Source organism: Heteronotia binoei, chromosome 20, assembly GCF_032191835.1.
Source record: "Heteronotia binoei isolate CCM8104 ecotype False Entrance Well chromosome 20, APGP_CSIRO_Hbin_v1, whole genome shotgun sequence".
NCBI lineage: Eukaryota > Metazoa > Chordata > Lepidosauria > Squamata > Gekkonidae > Heteronotia > Heteronotia binoei.
Genome location: NC_083242.1, coordinates 10,753,807 through 10,770,739, shown reverse-complemented (window position 1 = coordinate 10,770,739; position 16,933 = coordinate 10,753,807). Strand labels below are relative to the sequence as shown.

Below are 16,933 nucleotides of genomic sequence, written 5' to 3'. Positions count from 1 at the left end.
GGAAGAGGGCGGATCTTTTTTTCCTCATTGGTCGAAATGTCCGTCATCACGCGCCGCCGGTGGCATTCATTGGTCGAAGTGCTCCGTCATCACTGCGCCGGGAGGTCAGTTCCCAGCATCCTCCGCGGGAGCGGTTCGGTACAGATTGTTGGAGTCGCGCGGACAGTTCCTCCCCGATCCGGTCCCCTCGTTTTCTCTTCCCTTCAGCCGCCTGGAGCCGCCGCCATGCAGGAGCTCATCGCCAGCGTGGACCACATCAAATTCGAGCTGGAAATCGCCGTGGAGCAGCAGCTCGGAGCGCAGCCGCTCCCCTTCCCGGGCATGGACAGTACGTGAGACGCCGGAGGCGCCAGGCCTCAAGCTCTTACGCGGTTTCTTCGGGAAAGCCGGTCGGGTTCTTAGCGGGCCTCATTTTGGGCAGGAGCTCACAGGAGCGGAGTTCCGGGACTTCTAAATTTCATTGTGCTCTTTCTCAACCCCCCCCCTCCAAAAAAAATTGCTTATGGGCTCCATTGTTCAACCCCCCCGTGAGCATTTTGTTGAACTCTTAAGATCTGACAAACTTTCTAATATTTTCCCCCACAGAAAATGGGAGAAGAACCAAAACGTATCAAGCACACAGATAGAAATCGTCATCTTGCTATTTCAGCCGCATAGGACAAATTTAAAAAGTATGATTGGTCCAACGTTCCCTCTAAGCTGTGAAGTCTTGTGAGCAAAAATTCTACTCTGTGAGATACTGGCATTAAAGCTGTGAGCGACTGCATCAATCAGTGTGCTCTGGGGTCATCCTTCCTGACCTAAGACAAAATTATGTGAGCTGGAGGCTAAAAATTTGGGAGCTAGCTCACACTCGGCTTAGAGGGAACACTGGATGAGAGTAAGGTTTTAGTATGTTCATTATGATTCAAGAAGCATTTTAAGGTAGATGTTGAGCTGATATAATTTATAACTTCTCCCAGTGATGTCCGGGGTGTGTGGCATAGGCAAATGAGTTGTGTGTATGAGCTCTGGCACTTCTTTCTATTAAATGACCTCTGCTAGCAATATTGGAAGGAGCCCAAGTTCAAATCCCCCAAACCTGCCTCCTTGTCTTTGGGACAGGTGTCTTCCTAATGGTAGCCCACCTCACAGAGTTATCTTTCTTTTTCCCTCTATTTGTTTCCAACTCTTTCCCCCTCCTTCCCTTTCATTCTTTCTGCCAGTCAGTCTTTTTTCATCTTCTCTCTCTCTTTCAGTCAGTGTTTTCTCTTGTCTGTTTCCTTCCTTGCCATTGCTAATCTGAGTAGACCTGGGGGAGGGGGAGGGAGATGCCCTGCCATTTCATGTTTTCTCAGCACTGCCATTTCATGTCTGTCTTTCTTTTGTCAGACTTTCCCCCTGTCTCTCTGTCCTTCCTTCCTTGCCACTGCTAATCTGAGTAGACCTGGGGGTGGGGGAGAAGCTTGAAATGCCCTGCTATTTCATGTTTTCCCAGGATGACAGCATTTTATATTTTTAGTTTTCTGCTGTGTGTGATCCTTGTGCTTTTTCTTGATTTTTTATTTTAAAAATTGCGTTGCAAAATCCCACTATTATCCTACCTTTCCTAAACAAAATATTGCAAGAGTTTTAGGCTTGTTTGTACATAATTTTCTGTCTCCTGGTTCCACCCCCAAATTTTAGTGGGCCACAAAGGAGAAGTGTAAAAATAACCCGGCCACGGGGGAAAAAAGTTTGGGAAACCCTGCGCTAGAGATCAGAAATCTGCTGGGGCCAGCTCAATTTCTTGCAGCATGATGTATTCATTTTAAGTTAGACGGGGCTAACTAGGGCAGGCTAGCTGGGTAAAAAGAGGAAAGTTGGGGGGGTGGGGGGAGCTTTCTTGGATTTTTCCTTATCATACCCTTGTTAAAAACAGACCAGTGCACTACATGAAGAAGAATTGCAGTTTTATACTCCGCCCTTCTCTCTGAATCAGAGATTCAAGAGCAGCTTATAATCTCCTTTATCTTCTCTCCCCACAACAGACACCCTGTGAAGTGGGTGGGGTTGAGAGGGTTATCAAGGACAACTCCTGCTAGAGCTATGGCTAACCCAAGGTCATTCCAGCAGGTGCAAGTGGAGGAGTGGGGAATCAAATCCGGTTCTCCCAGATAAGAGTCTGTGCACTTAACCACTAGACCAAACATGCTCATGTTTGGTCCTGTTTCTGCCATGCAACTCCTATGTGGCCTTTAAGAAAACTTGGTTTTGGAAGATCTGCTCAGCTGTAAAGATACAGGAAGCCTCCATCTTTGTGAATAAGTTCAGATCTAGCTGCCCTAAACAATGTAACTCATTAAAAATAGCAGTACTGCTAAACTTAAGCCAGTTGGACAGTGGAATACGTGGTGCTTCACTGTGCATCTCTTTTTCTCCACAGAATCGGGGGCTGCTGTCTGTGAATTTTTTTTAAAGTCCGCCTGTGGGAAAGGTATGCTTCAGTTACAAATATCCTATGCTAGGAGAAGGCAGTTGGGAAGCCGTTCATTAGCACGCGCTCCTTCCCCTGAGAGTTGTGAACCCCTATGCAATGGTATCTCCCCGCCCTTGGTTTCCTGCACTTTAGGAGGAATGTGTCCCTTCCGGCACATCAGCGGTGAAAAGACAGTGGTTTGCAAGCACTGGCTACGGGGGCTGTGCAAGAAGGGAGACCAGTGCGAGTTCTTGCACGAATATGACATGACCAAGATGCCTGAGTGCTACTTCTACTCAAAATTCGGTAAGTGGAACTACTGTGGCCATCCAGCTCTCATTGTAGCTTGCTTTGAAAGAGCAACTTTTGGGCTAATGGCCCTATATATAGGCATGTAGGTATGAGCCCTGTTGGACAAGGGGTTATTTGCTTCCAAGAAAATACGCTTGAGAGGAGGGGCTGTAGCTCACTGGTAGAGCATCTGATTGCCATGCATAAGGTCCCAGGTTCGATCCCTGGCATCTCCAGTTTATATTAGAATATAAGAGAAGCCTTGTTGGATCAGGCCAGTGGCCCATCCAGTCCAACACTCTGTCACATAAGAGAAGCCATGTTGGATCAGGCCAGTGGCCCATCCAGTCCAACACTCTGTGTCACATAAGAACATAAGAGAAGCCATGTTGGACCAGGTCAGTGGCCCATCCAGTCCAACACTCCGTGTCACATAAGAACATAAGAGAAGCCATGTTGGATCAGGCCAATGGCCAATCCAGTCCAACACTCTGTGTCACATAAGAACATAAGAGAGGCCTTGTTGGATCAGGCCAGTGGCCCATCCAGTCCAACACTCTGTGTCACATAAGAACATAAGAGAAGCCATGTTGGATCAGGCCAATGGCCAATCCAGTCCAACACTCTGTGTCACATAAGAACATAAGAGAGGCCTTGTTGGATCAGGCCAGTGGCCCATCCAGTCCAACACTCTGTGTCACACAGTGGCCAAAAACCCCAAGTGCCATCAGGAGGTCCACCAGTGGGGCCAGGACACTAGAAGCTCTCCCACTGTGCCCCCCTCCCCCCAAAGCACCAAGAATACAGAGCATCACTACCCCAAACAGAGAGTTCCAGCAATAAGCTGTGGCAAATAGTTTAAAGAATGACGCAAAAGACCTCATTCTGAGACCCTGGAGAGCTGGTAACAGTCTGAATAGACTTTGATAGACCAAGCGTCTGATTCAGTATGACGCAGCTTTGCGTGATTGCACTGTGCGTTACTTTTGGCACAGTGGTTAAGAGCGGCAGACTCTAATCTGGAGAGCTGGATTTGATTCCCCGCTGCTCCGCATGCAGCCAGCTGGGTGACCTTGGGTCAGTCACAGTTCTCTCAGAGCTCTCTCAGTCCCATCTCCCTCACAGGTTGTCTGTTGTGGGGACAGGAAGGGAAAGGAGATTTTAAGCTGCTCAGAGACTCCTAGGGAAGGGCGGGGCATAAATCCAACTCTTCTTCTTTGCCCTCAGTTAATACCTTGAACTGTAGCATCCCAAGCGATTTACAGCAGTTCAGTAATCTTTGCAGCAATCTGGTAAGAGACATCAGAATTATTAGTTCCCCATTATAGATTTTGGCAGCAGCTAACTTTTCTAAGGTAGAGATGAGACTCGGCTTCCTGACAGGTAGCCCTGTGCCATGGCTGCTGCACTCATTCCTCCCCCCATCCTGCAGAAGGCTTTGTTTCCCTTGTGCTGCTTTGACCCATACACTCCACAAACAGTCCATGATCAGCTTGCTACTGGATGTCTAGAGATGCAAGGAAAGAGAGACTTTAACCCATTAACTAGGCACTGTTTTCATGGACTACTTACTTGATTGGGGAATGCCAGGGTGTCCATATGTAGTCTGTTCCTTGTTGCTGCTTTCCGAGCAGGGAGTTGTCACAATCCTAGGCCTAGTGAGGCTTACAGGCTCCAGAGAAGCCTGTATCAGAAGAGCTACGGGGCCTACATTTCCCAGGATCCCTTCTGTCTTTCTGATTGGGTAGGCAGCGGTATGAGAGGGAAAGCTTGCCTAATGAAGGCCAGAGGGATGGGACCTGAAAGGAAGTGCGGGGGGCGGGGGGAAGCCAACCTAGAGAGGAGAAAGTGTTCTCTCTGGAAAGGCTGGGCTGGTGGAAGGCGGCAGTCAGGGGAGCTCCCTCATCTAAAGAATGGTGAGTCAGTTGGAATTAGAGGAAGGGAACGTATAGCTGCGTCAGGGCTTTTATATTTTGCTTTGTACTACCTTTACTGTCTCCGTGTTCACTCTTGCACTAAAAGTTACAACCCGCTTGTTTGTTCTTGAGTGCTTACAATAAACTTACTGTTATACTGCCTGGGCCTGCTCACCTCTTTGGTCACAGATAAAAGGTGCTTGCTGAGAAGGAAGACACAGGGGTCGGGTGGGTGGTCTGGGCCTTACTAGAGCGGGGTGGCAGCCAGTAGAGGCCCTCCCTGATCCCCTGCATGTGACGGGAGGTGAGGCAGCAGGTTTTGCTGTGATAAAGGAAATGTATTTGAAAGATTCCGAATGCTGTTTGGCTTTTTGTCGGGGGCAGGGATTTGTTCCTGACGGACAGTCCTTTCGCCCTGTCCTTCTACCATCAGCGAAGCATGTGCTTGTCTGTCGCAGGGGAATGCAGCAACAAAGAATGCCCGTTCTTGCATATTGACCCCGAGTCCAAGATCAAAGACTGCCCTTGGTACGACCGAGGCTTTTGTAAGCACGGTACGTGTGTATTTCCCTTCCCTTTGCTCGCAACCTCGGTTGCTTTTGGTCTTGGAAGAGCAGTGTCGGAGCTGCGGCCTCTCACGCGGGAGGGCTGGAGCCGGTAGTTTGGTGAGCGTGTTGGAGAAGCCGCCTTAAATTGTAAAAAAAAAGTCATTTGCGCTCATGATCATGACCAGTAGCCTGGGTCTGCTTGAAGGTTCGAGAGTCAAAGGAGGGCTTGTGGTAGTGGGTGGGGGAGGTTTTCTGTGTCAGAAACATGACCCTGATGCTCTCTGTTGCAGGCCCCCTCTGCCGGCACAGACACACCCGACGTGTGATTTGTGTGAATTATCTGGTGGGGTTCTGTCCAGAGGGGCCTGCTTGCAAATTCATGCAGTGAGTATATTCCAGGATTGTTTCCATGGTTTTCAGCTTTCCCCCCTTGAATCGTACATGGGTCAGTTGCTATGCTGCAGGGGATGGGGAGGAATTTTCATATTGGCAGTGGCATAAGAACATAAAGAAGAGCCCTGTCAGATGGGACCAGGGGTCCATTTGGTCCAGCAGCCTGTCTCCCACAGTGGCCAACCAGTTCCTCTGGAGGGCCAACAACAGGACAGAGAGGCCGAGGCTTCCATAAGAGCATCAGAAGTGCCCTGCTGGATCAGGCCAGGGGTCCATCTAGTCCAGCATCCTGCCTCACACTGTGGCCAGCCAGTTCCTCTGGAGGGCCAACAACAGGGCAGACCTTTCCTTGATGTTACCTCCTGGCACTGGGATTCAGAGGTTGACTGTCTCTGAATGTGGAGTTTCCCCTCAAGTCATCATGGTTAGTAGCCATTGATAGACTTCTCCTCCATGAATCCATCTAATCCCCTTTTTCAAGCTGTTTATTCCTATGGCTGTCACTTGGGCTTTTTTTGTAGCAGGAGCTTCTTTGCATATTAGGCCACACACCCCTGATGCAGCCAATCCTCCAAGAGCTTACAGGCTCTTAGTACAGGGCCTGCTGTAAGCTCCAGAGGGATTGGTGTGTAGCCTAATATGCAAAGGAGTTCCTGCTCCAAAAAAAAAAAAGCCTTGGCCATCACTATGTCATCTGGCAGCAAATTCCATATTTCAATCAGTCTCTGTAAAACGGTATTTCTTTTTGTCTGTCCTGAACCCACTGACCGTCGGCTTCAGTGGATGCCCTTGAGTTCTTGTATTTTGGGAGAAAAAAATGGCTTTGTCCACCTCATGGATAATTTTATAAACCTCCATCATGTCCCCCTTAGTCATCTCTTTTCTAATGGTAATGCTATGAATTACTAGAACGAAGACTCTTCCAGATTCTTCGCCTTTCTTCATGGAAAAGGTGCTCCAGGCCCCGAGTCACCTTGGTTGCTTTCCTCTGTACTCTTTCCACCTCTGCAGTGTCCTTTTGGAGATATGGTGACCAGAACTGTACAGAGCATTCCAAATGAGGCCATCCCATAGATCTGTACAGGGGCATCGCAGCATCAAGACATTTTATTCTCACTCCCTTTCATAATAGTCCCTAACATAGAGTTTGTCTTTTTCACCACCGCGGCACACCTGGTTGATGCTTCCATTGAGCTATCTGATATGACCCCAAGATCTTTTTCCCTCTCGGTCTCACCAAGTTTGGCTCCCATTAGCCTATACTTTAAAGTTGGGATTTTTTTTGTTTCTGTGTTCATCGCTTGACGCTTACCAACACTGAGTTTCATTTGCCACGTCGTCGCCCACTCACCCAGTTGGTGGAGGTCCTCTCGGAGCTTTTCATGGTCGGCTTTGGTGATCCCAATGCTGACTTTTCCCCTCCATACCCTTTTACACGACTTTCTCCCTGCTAGCATCTTGTTCTGTTGCAAAGACCAACTAGGGCACGTATCCCTGTGTGACGCTGATGGGCCTTTGGCACGGAGATGGCTTCTTGGAACCTTTCAGAGACTGATTCCGGCCATCTCTCAAGGGTCAGCTCGGCCTTTGCACGTTTCCTTAAGTACCTTTTTTTCTTTTCTTTTTTTGAAACCAGCCCTCGGTTTGAACTCCCCATGGGAACCACAGAGCAGCCACCGCTGCCTCAGCCAACGCAACCGCAGCAGAAGGTATGCAACTTTCTAGCTCGCATCTCCAACAATGAAGGTGCCCCTGGGGATCCTTCGTGACGGTTGGGTGGCATATAGGCTGCGTGGGAAAGAATCACCGTATATCAACTCCTTGGGGTATACTATAAATGAGGGAGGGGGAAATGATGCATGAGGAGAACCCACCTGGATCAGACTAAGAGTCCACCTAGCCTAGCAATCCCATTTTACAGTGGCCAGCCAGTTCTTCTGGAGGACCATCAACAGGGCATAGAGGCCAAGGCCTTCCCCTGATGTTGCCTGCTGACTCTGGGATTCAGAGGTTTAGTGCCTCTGGATGTGGAGGTTCAACTCAGTCACTGTGACTAGTAGCCATTGGTAGACTTACCCTCCGTGAATCTATCTAATCCCCTTTTAACGTTGTTTATTCTTGTGGTCATCACTACATCCTTTGGCAGCCAGTTTAATGTAATGCGAGAGCCCCGTGGCGCAGAGTGGTAAAGCTGCAGTACTGCAGTCGGAGCCCCCTGCTCGTGACCTGAGTTCGATCCCCAGTGGAAGCTGAGTTTTCAGGTAGCTGGCTCGAGGTTGACTCAGCCTTCCATCCTTCCGAGGTCAGTAAAATGAGTCCCCAGCTTGCTGAGGGGAAAGTGTAATGACTGGGGAAGGCAATGGCAAACCACCCTGTAAAAAGTCCGCCGTGGAAACGTTGTGAAAGCAACGTCACCCCAGAGTCGGAAATGACTGGTGTTTGCACAGGGGACCTTTCCTTTTCCTTAACTTTGTGGACTCTTCCCTAGGAGAACTGGGTTTGATTCCCCATTCCTCCAATTGCAGCTGCTGGAATGGTCTTGGGTCAGCCATAGCTCTCGCAGAGCTATCCTTGAAAGGGCAGCTCCTGTGAGAGCTCTCCTTCACAGGGTGTCTGTTGTGGGGGAGGAAGGTAGAGATTGTGACCACTCAGGTTCAGAGTGAAGGGTGTCTTATAAATCCTATATCATCTTCAAATTCCACATTTTAATTACGCTCTGTAAAATAGTACTTCCTTTTGTCCGTCCTGAACCTGCTGCCCATCGGCTTCATCAAATGCCTTTGGGGGAAGAGAGAAAATTTGCCAACTCTTTCTACCCCATGCATAATTTTACAAACCTCTTATCGTGTCCCCTGCTTTGTTTTCTAAACTGAAAAGTCTTGAGACTTTTCAGCCTGTTCTCATGGGCTCTTCGTCCTGAGGGCCGTGGAGCAGCAGACATAACTTTAAACCACACTTTTGAGTGTGTGTGTGTGTGCTTGAACCACCCAGCAGTTACAGACAACAAGGGGTATTGGGGAAGTCTGGGTTCTTGTGCGGGGCTCTTTCACCGTCAAGCACAGTGCCTTGGGAAAAGATTGACAATTGAACATGTGGGCTGTTCTTTCTCCTGCCCTCAGCAAAATAATAACCCGCCACTGCAGAGGTCGTCATCCCTGATCCAGTTAACAAGTCAGAACTCTTCTCCAAATCAACAAAGGACCCCGCAGGTCATTGGAGTGATGCAGTCTCAAAACAACAGCGTCGGCAACAGAGGTCCCCGGCCGCTGGAGCAGGTCACTTGTTACAAAGTAAGTTGAAGGCGGCACGGCGTAGATGGGTGTTTTTAATTTGGGTAATCTCGCCAGTGGAATAACACCATTCATAGCTGTGTGTAGTTTTCGTGCTTCTATTCGATTACATGAAATGGGGGGAAACAGGTTGTGTTTTGAATGGGATGAAGAATGTGGGTACTGGTAAGAAGATGGGCTGGGCTTTATTGAAAGTAGTAACCAGGGCTTTTTTTTGTAGCAGGAACTCCTTTTCATATTGGCCTAACGCCCCCCCCCCCCCCCGGACGATGTAACCAGTTCTCCAAGAGCTTACAGTAGGCCCTGTACTAAGAGCCCTGTAAGCTCTTGAAGGATCGGCTACATCAGGGGGGTGTAGCCTAATATACAAAGGAGCTCCTGCTCCAAAAAAAGCCCTGGTAGTAACCTTGCTTTCACCTGTGCAAAAGAGGCTAGTTGTAGAAGTTAACTCATGTATTTAGATTGTCTAAACCAGAGGTGTCGAACTCATTTGTTACGAGGGACGGATCTGACATAAATGAGACCTTGTTGGGCCGGGCCATGTCTGGTTGGGTTGAGCCATGTTGGGCTGGGCCGTGTGTGTACCTATTTAAAATTAGGTAGCGGAGAGATAAATTTTATAAAGGACACAGACAAGCACAAATATATTTTTTTAAAAACTTAAAACATTAGCACTCATTGGTCTTAAAGGTGCTTTATTTGTATTTCTCATATGAGGTCCAGGGAACTGGGAAAAGGAAGCTTTGGCTCTTTCCTTCCTTCCCCAAGGGAGGAGTCTCAACCAATGAAGAAAAGAGGTTTTGTTCTGTAGCTCTTCTGTGAAATTGAGCAAGCCTCGCAAAGCAAGGCTGTTATGCAGAAGGAAGCAAGAGAGAGGGAGAAGGAAGCAGATTATAGCTAGTAGCTTGGGGGCTTGATAGGAGCCCTCCGGGGGCCTGATTCAGCCCCCAAACTGCATGTTTGACACCTCTGGTCTGAACCCTAGAAACATTTGAAACAGGATTTCGTATGGAAGGAATCCTGCTCTCAATGTCTGAAGCGGCTACCATTTGCCGCCAGAATCTTGTAATCCTTTGCGTTTAAATAGCTTCACATCTTTTTCTTCCCCTAGTGTGGTGAAAAAGGACACTATGCCAATCGATGCACGAAGGGACATTTGGCTTTTCTCAGTGGACAATGAGCCATTCAGGAGACAACTACACAACACAGTTTTAAAAAATGGGAGCCAAGCAATGCCCCACCACAAGTTCGGGCTGTTGATCTATTTTTTTTAAATCGCCTGCACCAGAAGGGCTGCCCTGCTATGGACTCCTGACGTGCAACACCTTTGTACTTTCATCATTTTTTTTTAACCTTTTCCAATTAGAACTTGAGTGGATACTGAGATCCAGCCCAGTTTTGGGGTGGAATACACAAACCTCAAACTGCCTTTGGAATTGAGACTTTTCTTTTTGTGCTCAAAGTCTTCAGTTGTTCAAGCAGTCCCTGGACACAGAGGAAAATGAGAAGCGCTAATATAACGAAGGGCCGGCTTGTGTTCCGCACCAGCAGGAATGAAAGCACCACATGCGTCTGTATTCTCTGCGAGGCACTTGGATGAGCACCTGGGGGGCGGTGAAGGTGTGGATTGCTTTTTGCAGCATTTTCGTTTTGTACCCATTCGAGGAGCTGACCACAGCGCAGGAATAGCTGGCGTGCCTGCATTTTGTGTTCTCAGTCGGAGCCATGAATGTATTGCAGCTCGCCTCACAGAATGAATTGGTGAAAAACAGCCTCAGGATGAAAAGGGAAGACATTCGAAAGTCCCGGCTGTGAGTGGACAGGTGCCAGAGACGTGGTTGTCTAAAAAAACTAATTAGTATTGCTTTGACCCCCTGGCTTCGGTGGGCCTTGATTACGTGTCTGTTAGCCTAATACTCCCCACCCCCGTCCATCACTGCCAACAGACTCGATCAGGTAGACAGCCACAAAGCTGAGTCAGAAAGCTCTGCCTGTAATACAGACCTTAGCTCTCAGCAGCTAACTACCTTGAAAGCGTTTGTTTTTGCTTTCTTAAATGTTCCATTTGAAAAAAAAAAAACCTTGGGAGTATTTTGATTTCTTTTTTTTAAGAAACTACTTTTGGAGGGGGAGAAATGTGCCTAAGAAGAATACAACTGGAGTCTTATATTGTATGATGACACACAGGTTTCATAGTTGATTAAAGTTTTTCCCCTCCGCTAAAGAGCTCACAGTGTCATCTTGTGGAGAAAACAGCCATTCTTCAACAAGAGATTTTATCCCAGAACAGTTTTTCTATTGAGAATAAACAGCTAGTTTCAAGAAGCAATGGTATATACTGGTGAACACATTTTACATATCAGAAGTGACCGGTTATTAGGTCTAAAATACACAACCAATTCCAGGGTTTGCACTGTGTTTAAGTGGCAGATTCTGGAATATACAGACCCCTGATTTATGACATTAGGTATGGCCAGCGCACTGTGGAAACACAGTGGGGGGCTTCTACCTCTTCCTCTGGGATAACTACACTGCTTTTTTTTTTGTAGCAGGAACTCCTTTGCATATTAAGCCACACAGCCCTGATGTAACCAATCCTTCAAGAGCTTACAGGGCTTACTGTAAGCTCCAGGCAGATTGGCTACATAAGGGGGTGTGGTCTAATGTATAAAGGAGTTTCTGCTACAATAAAAGTCCTGACTATACTCATGTTTGCCCTTAGAAACAGTTTCCAATAGTACTATGTAACTGAGTTAAGACTCTGGGACAGGATACACCTGTCTTGCAAGCCAGCTACAAAATATCTTCCAGCGCAGCAGGCTTGGAAGTTAGTTTCCTCACAGCCTTTAGGAGTTCTGAAGTTGATGTGTTAACTTTGGTTAAGGCCCTTACCTTAACTCCCCTTTTAAGTACTACTACACAGCACTGTCCGCTACTAGAAAGAAACACAAAGTTCTCTTACAGTAAACTTAACAATGGTTTATTATTGGTCACGATAGACTTGCTCGTGCTGGAAGAGAATTCAGCATTTAAGGGCCAGGAGCCTTCAACGGAGGGGATCTCGCCTCTTCCCCCTGCTAGTCAGGCGCTGCCTCTGTTCTTCGGAGCAGTCAGCTTCAGTGATATTTCCTCCAGCGGTCATGCTCTGAATAATCAACACAAGTCAGTTTGCTTTGGGTTCAATGTATTCACCCAGGGTGGGAGGACAGCTTCCTCCCCCCCCCCAGTTGATTAAAAGATTAAGCAGAAACCAGGGTCTCCCCAGCAGCAACTATTAAATCAGTGGTGGAAGGGGCCATACAGGCCATCTAGTCCAGGGGGTGGCCAAACTATGGCTCAAGAGCCACATGTGGCTCTTTCACACACATTGTGGGGCTCTCAGAGCCCTCACTGCCCAGTTGGCTGGCTTGGAGAAGGCATTTAAAGTTAAAGCTTCTTTCCACCTCTCCCTCCACACATCTATTTTCCTCCCTCCCTGTCTTCTGGCTCTCAAATGTTTGGTGGTTTTTTTTTTTCCTATGTGGCTCTTATGTTAAGCAAGTTTGGCCACTCCTGATCTAGGCCAGCCCCCTGCTCAATGCAGGATCAGCCCAGAGCATCCCTGACAACTGTTTGTTCAGCTGCTTGAAAACTGCCAGTGAGGGAGAGCTCACTGACTCCCTAGGCAGCTGGTTCCGCTGCTGAACTACTTGTACTGTAAATATTTCCTCCCTGTATCCAGCCTTTACTTTTCCACCCATGATTTAAACCCCTTATTGCAAGTCTTGCTCTCTGTTGCCAACGGAACAGCTCCTTGCCCTCCTCTAAGTGACAACCTTTCACATTCTTAAAAGAGAGCAGTTAAATCTCCCCCCAACCCACCATCTCCAAACCCCAGATCAGCCGACTTCTGCAACCCGCTCCATTCCACCCACATCCTTTCTAAAGTGAAACGGCCAGAACGGCACACGGTACTTTGAAGTGCATCCTGACCAATGCTGCACACAGTGGGACTACAACAACCTGCAATTTGGATGTTACATTGCTAGCACAGGCAAGAACTAGTAAGCTTGCCGTGATGCAAGTGACTGGAGACCCCCAACACATACGGCTAGTGGATTGGGTCAAAGACTCCATTAGGCCACTTGTCATAAGAACATAAGAGAAGCCGTGTTGGATCAGGCCAATGGCCCATCCAGTCCAACACTCTGTGTCACATAAGAACATAAGAGAAGCCATGTTGGATCAGGCCAATGGACCATCCAGTCCAACACTCTGTGTCACATAAGAGAAGCCATGTTGGATCAGGCCAATGGCCCATCCAGTCCAACACTGTGTCACAAAGTGGCCAAAAAAATTATACACACACACTATATACACACTGTGGCTAATAGCCACTGATGGACCTCTGCTCCATATTTTTATCTAACCCCCTCTTGAAGCTGGCTATGCTTGTAGCCGCCACCACCTCCTGTAGCAGTGAATTCCACATGTTAATCACCCTTTGGGTGAAGAAGTACTTCCTTTTATCCGTTTTAACCCGACTGCTCAGCAATTTCATCGAATGCCCACGAGTTCTTGTACTGTGAGAAAGGGAGAAAAGTACTTCTTTCTCTGCTTTCTCCATCCCATGCATAATCTTGTAAACCTCTATCATGTCACCCCTCAGTTGACGTTTCTCCAAGCTAAAAAGCCCCAAGCATTTCAACCTTTCCTCATAGGGATGGTGTTCCAACCCTTTAATCATTCTAGTTGCCCTTTTCTGGACTTTTTCCAATGCTATAATATCCTTTTTGAGGTGCGGTGACCAGAATTGTACACAGTATTCCAAATGAGACCGCACCATCGATTTATACAGGGGCATTATGATACTGGCTGATTTGTCCTGCTAGAAGCTACTAGCATGCTCACGCCAGGACAGCTGCACAGGAATGCTCTTGTGCTCAGATGTGAAGGATTCTACCTTTTCTGACTTTTTAAAAAACAGACTTTCAAACATACAATGAAAAGTTTTACTCACTAATATGGTCATAGCTCCAGATATAGCTGATAATCACGTAGCCCGTTAGCACCATCGCTAGGCCCCCAATGCCGCCTTTCTTCACATCAATATACTTCTTGTAAAAGCGGTCGTAACCTAAAGGGGGGGGGGGAAGAGAAATTTCTCAGCTTCGAAAAGCTGCCTTTTCAGTCTTTGGCTACCACCTTAAAAGCAGCGAGCGGGGGTTCAGAATCGCCTAACATTGACCCAGGTTCACATTAAAACAAGTGCATTCAGAAGACCGCTGGCTGACTCTCACCCTTCCAGCAGCAAGGACTTCAGTAAGGCTCAGGCAGTCTTCCCACGACCTTGAAGAGCTAACACCAGTCGCAGTTACCAATTCTGGCCTGGAGTACCAAAGTCAAGTCCCCACGCTTTAAGAAACGATGGCTTGCGAAGTTCACTAACTTTCAAGTAATTCCCACCTCTCAAAAGCCTAACCAGAGATAGTGATTTGCAGGTTGCTTGCAAATGTAAAGCACTATCAAGTTACGGCAACTTCTCAATGCCGTTTTCAAGGCAAGAGACATTCAGAGGTGGTTTGCTACTGCCTGCCTCTGCATATTCTTGAGGAAGAATCACACTGCTACAGCACCAACCCCAAATCAGACTTTTCCCTGCAGCCACTGTGGCCGGATCTGCCTGTCCCGCATTGGTCTTGTCAGCCACCAGCGAGCCTGCAGCAGACGTGGACTACTGCACCTTTCTTAAATCTTCGTTAGCGAAGTCAAGCTGAGAGAGAGAGAGAGCCTCTGCATAGCAAACTTGGCCTTTCTCAGTGGTTTCCATCCAAGTCCTAAAGAGACCCAACCCTTCTTAGCTTCTGAGATGTGACAAGATCAGCCTAGCTTGGGCTATCCAAGTCAAGGCAATTCGACTTGGAACAGAAGAGCGATGGCCCATCCAGTCCATCACTCTTTGTCACACAGTGGCCAAAAAAACCCAAATGTCATCAGGAGGCCCACCAGTGGGGTTAGGAGCCCTCCCACTGTGCTCCCCCCAAGCACCAAGAATACAGAACATCACTGCCCCAGAGAATTCCAACAATATGCTGTAACTAATAGCCACTAATGGACCTCTGCTCCATATGCTTATGCTCTGGGAAATTTTGTTGGGCTTTTAAGATGCTGCAGGGCTCAGATTTTGTTCTGCCGATAATCAGAAACAGAAGTCATTTGTGACTGCAAAACTACATACCTGTTTATTGGCGAGTTCCACAAACACAGGAGCGGGATGTGCGATTTAAAGTCAAACGTTCAATCCTATACAACTTTATTCAGAAATCCAATAAGAGGCACAAGCCCCCCCCCCCCAGACTAGAACAAAGTAGGAGTCCAATAGCACCTTTAAGACCAACAAAGTTTTACTCAGAATGTAAGCTTTCCTTTTCACAAGAAGACTGCTAATAAATAATACTAGGAACAGGTGGTCCGTAGTCCACCGAATGCCTTCAGCTGCTCTCAGATCCAGCACTACAACTAGGGATCCATATTCCGCCCAGCCCCCCACCCCAACCCTTAGCCTCCTCTGTGACACTCACCTCTTCGATAACCTCTGTAAATCCCCAGAGGGGTGTAATCTCCTGATGCAAACCATGCCGGGAGCTGACCCAGCTTGACATCCATAAGCCTCAAGTCTTTAACAGGAACTAGAGGAGAAGAATACAGGCAGGAGGGGTAGGTAATAGGGATGCCAGCCTCCAGAATTACAATTTACAGACAGATTAACCGTTGACAGAACTGCAGAGATCAGTTCCCCTGGAGAAAAGGGATTCTCTGGAGGGTGGCCTCTATAGCACTGTACCCCACTGAGGTCCCTGCCCTCCCCAGCCTACATCCCCAAATCTCCAGGAATTTTCCAAGCTGGATTTGGCAACTCTAGTGGCTAGGCAGGTATCAACACCAGAAAAGGGGTGGCGGGGTTGCTGTGCCTGTTGGATTTCCGTCTGCCTCGCAAGAATCCCCGGCCCTGCGCTCAACTTGCAATAAAAGCGACAAGGACGACAGATAAACGCATGCGCACAAGGCAGGAGTGCACAAAACGGGCCTTATTATTCGGAGCCCCACCCCGGACACCTCCCGGGACCAAGGCTGCGCCAAACCCGAGAACTTGGGGACTGAAGTGGGTTCCCCTAGCCGGGCCGCCATGAAGCCGGGTCACCTTGAAGCCTCCCTTCAGTCCACAGCCCCTTACCGGGTCGGTCCGCCATCTTGCTGCTGTCAAGAACAGCCGCCTTGACTCGCAAAGGCTTCTGGGGGAAAGGGCGGCTGCGCCTAGAGGCTCACGGGAAGGAGGGCAACGCATTGGGTTCTGCGCTCGCAAGGGCTTCTGGGGGAAAGAGCGGCTGCCCCTAGAGGCTCATGGGAACGAGGGCAACCCGTTTGGGGCGCTATGATGAGTGCAGCTGATTGGAGCGGGAATGGGGATTTAAAGCCACAAGAAAGGCGATTCTGGGATGGGAGTTTTAAAGGCTAGCGTGATTTGTGTTCCTGCACAAGTTTTTGTGGTCAGGAGCCCGTTTCATGAGGTGCAATGCAGGTGTTTTAGGTTAGGCGTGTTTGCTTGTAGGGATTAGGGTTGCCAGGTCCAGTTCAAGAAATATCTGGGGACTTTGGGGGTGGAGCCAGGAGCAAGGGCGTGGCAAGCCTATTTGAACTTCAAAGCGAGTTCTGGCCATCACATTTCAAGGGACCGCACACCTTTTTAAATGCCTTCCTTCCATAGGAAACAATGAAGGATAGGGGCACCTTCTTTTGAGGCTCATATATTTGGACCCCCTGGTCCAATCTTTTTGAAACTTGGAGGGTATTTTGAGGAGAGGCACTGGATGCTATCCTGAAAATTTGGTGCCTCTACCTCAAAAAACAGCCCCTCCACCAGAGCCCCAGATACTTGTGGATCAATTCTCCATTATTTCCTATGGGAATCGGTCTCCGTAGGGAATAAGAGTTCCCAGCAGACATTCCCCTCCCCTTCCTCGCTTTCAGATGACCCTGAAGCGGGGCAAGGGCCTCCAAACCGGAGGATCCCCTGCCCCC

The 16,933-nt window shown here is 48.3% G+C and overlaps 2 protein-coding genes across 2 annotated transcripts; one reads left to right on the top strand and one right to left on the bottom strand.

Moving 5' to 3' along the window:
• Nucleotides 1-70: 70 nt before the first annotated feature.
• CPSF4 (cleavage and polyadenylation specific factor 4) lies at nucleotides 71-11,099 on the top strand. Its single transcript, XM_060260757.1, has 8 exons — nucleotides 71-328; nucleotides 2,405-2,455; nucleotides 2,591-2,743; nucleotides 5,103-5,198; nucleotides 5,483-5,576; nucleotides 7,222-7,294; nucleotides 8,705-8,875; nucleotides 9,987-11,099. The coding sequence occupies exons 1-8, from the start codon at nucleotides 226-228 to the stop codon at nucleotides 10,053-10,055; spliced, it is 810 nt and encodes a 269-aa protein (XP_060116740.1). The 5' UTR covers nucleotides 71-225; the 3' UTR covers nucleotides 10,056-11,099.
• Nucleotides 11,100-11,833: 734 nt separating this feature from the next.
• Nucleotides 11,834-16,461, bottom strand: ATP5MF (ATP synthase membrane subunit f). Its single transcript, XM_060260758.1, has 4 exons — nucleotides 16,089-16,461; nucleotides 15,436-15,543; nucleotides 13,875-13,991; nucleotides 11,834-12,020 (listed from the first exon to the last, which is right to left on the bottom strand). Exons 1-4 carry the CDS (start codon nucleotides 16,102-16,104, stop codon nucleotides 11,992-11,994), a joined length of 270 nt encoding a protein of 89 aa, XP_060116741.1. The 5' UTR covers nucleotides 16,105-16,461; the 3' UTR covers nucleotides 11,834-11,991.
• Nucleotides 16,462-16,933: the final 472 nt, after the last annotated feature.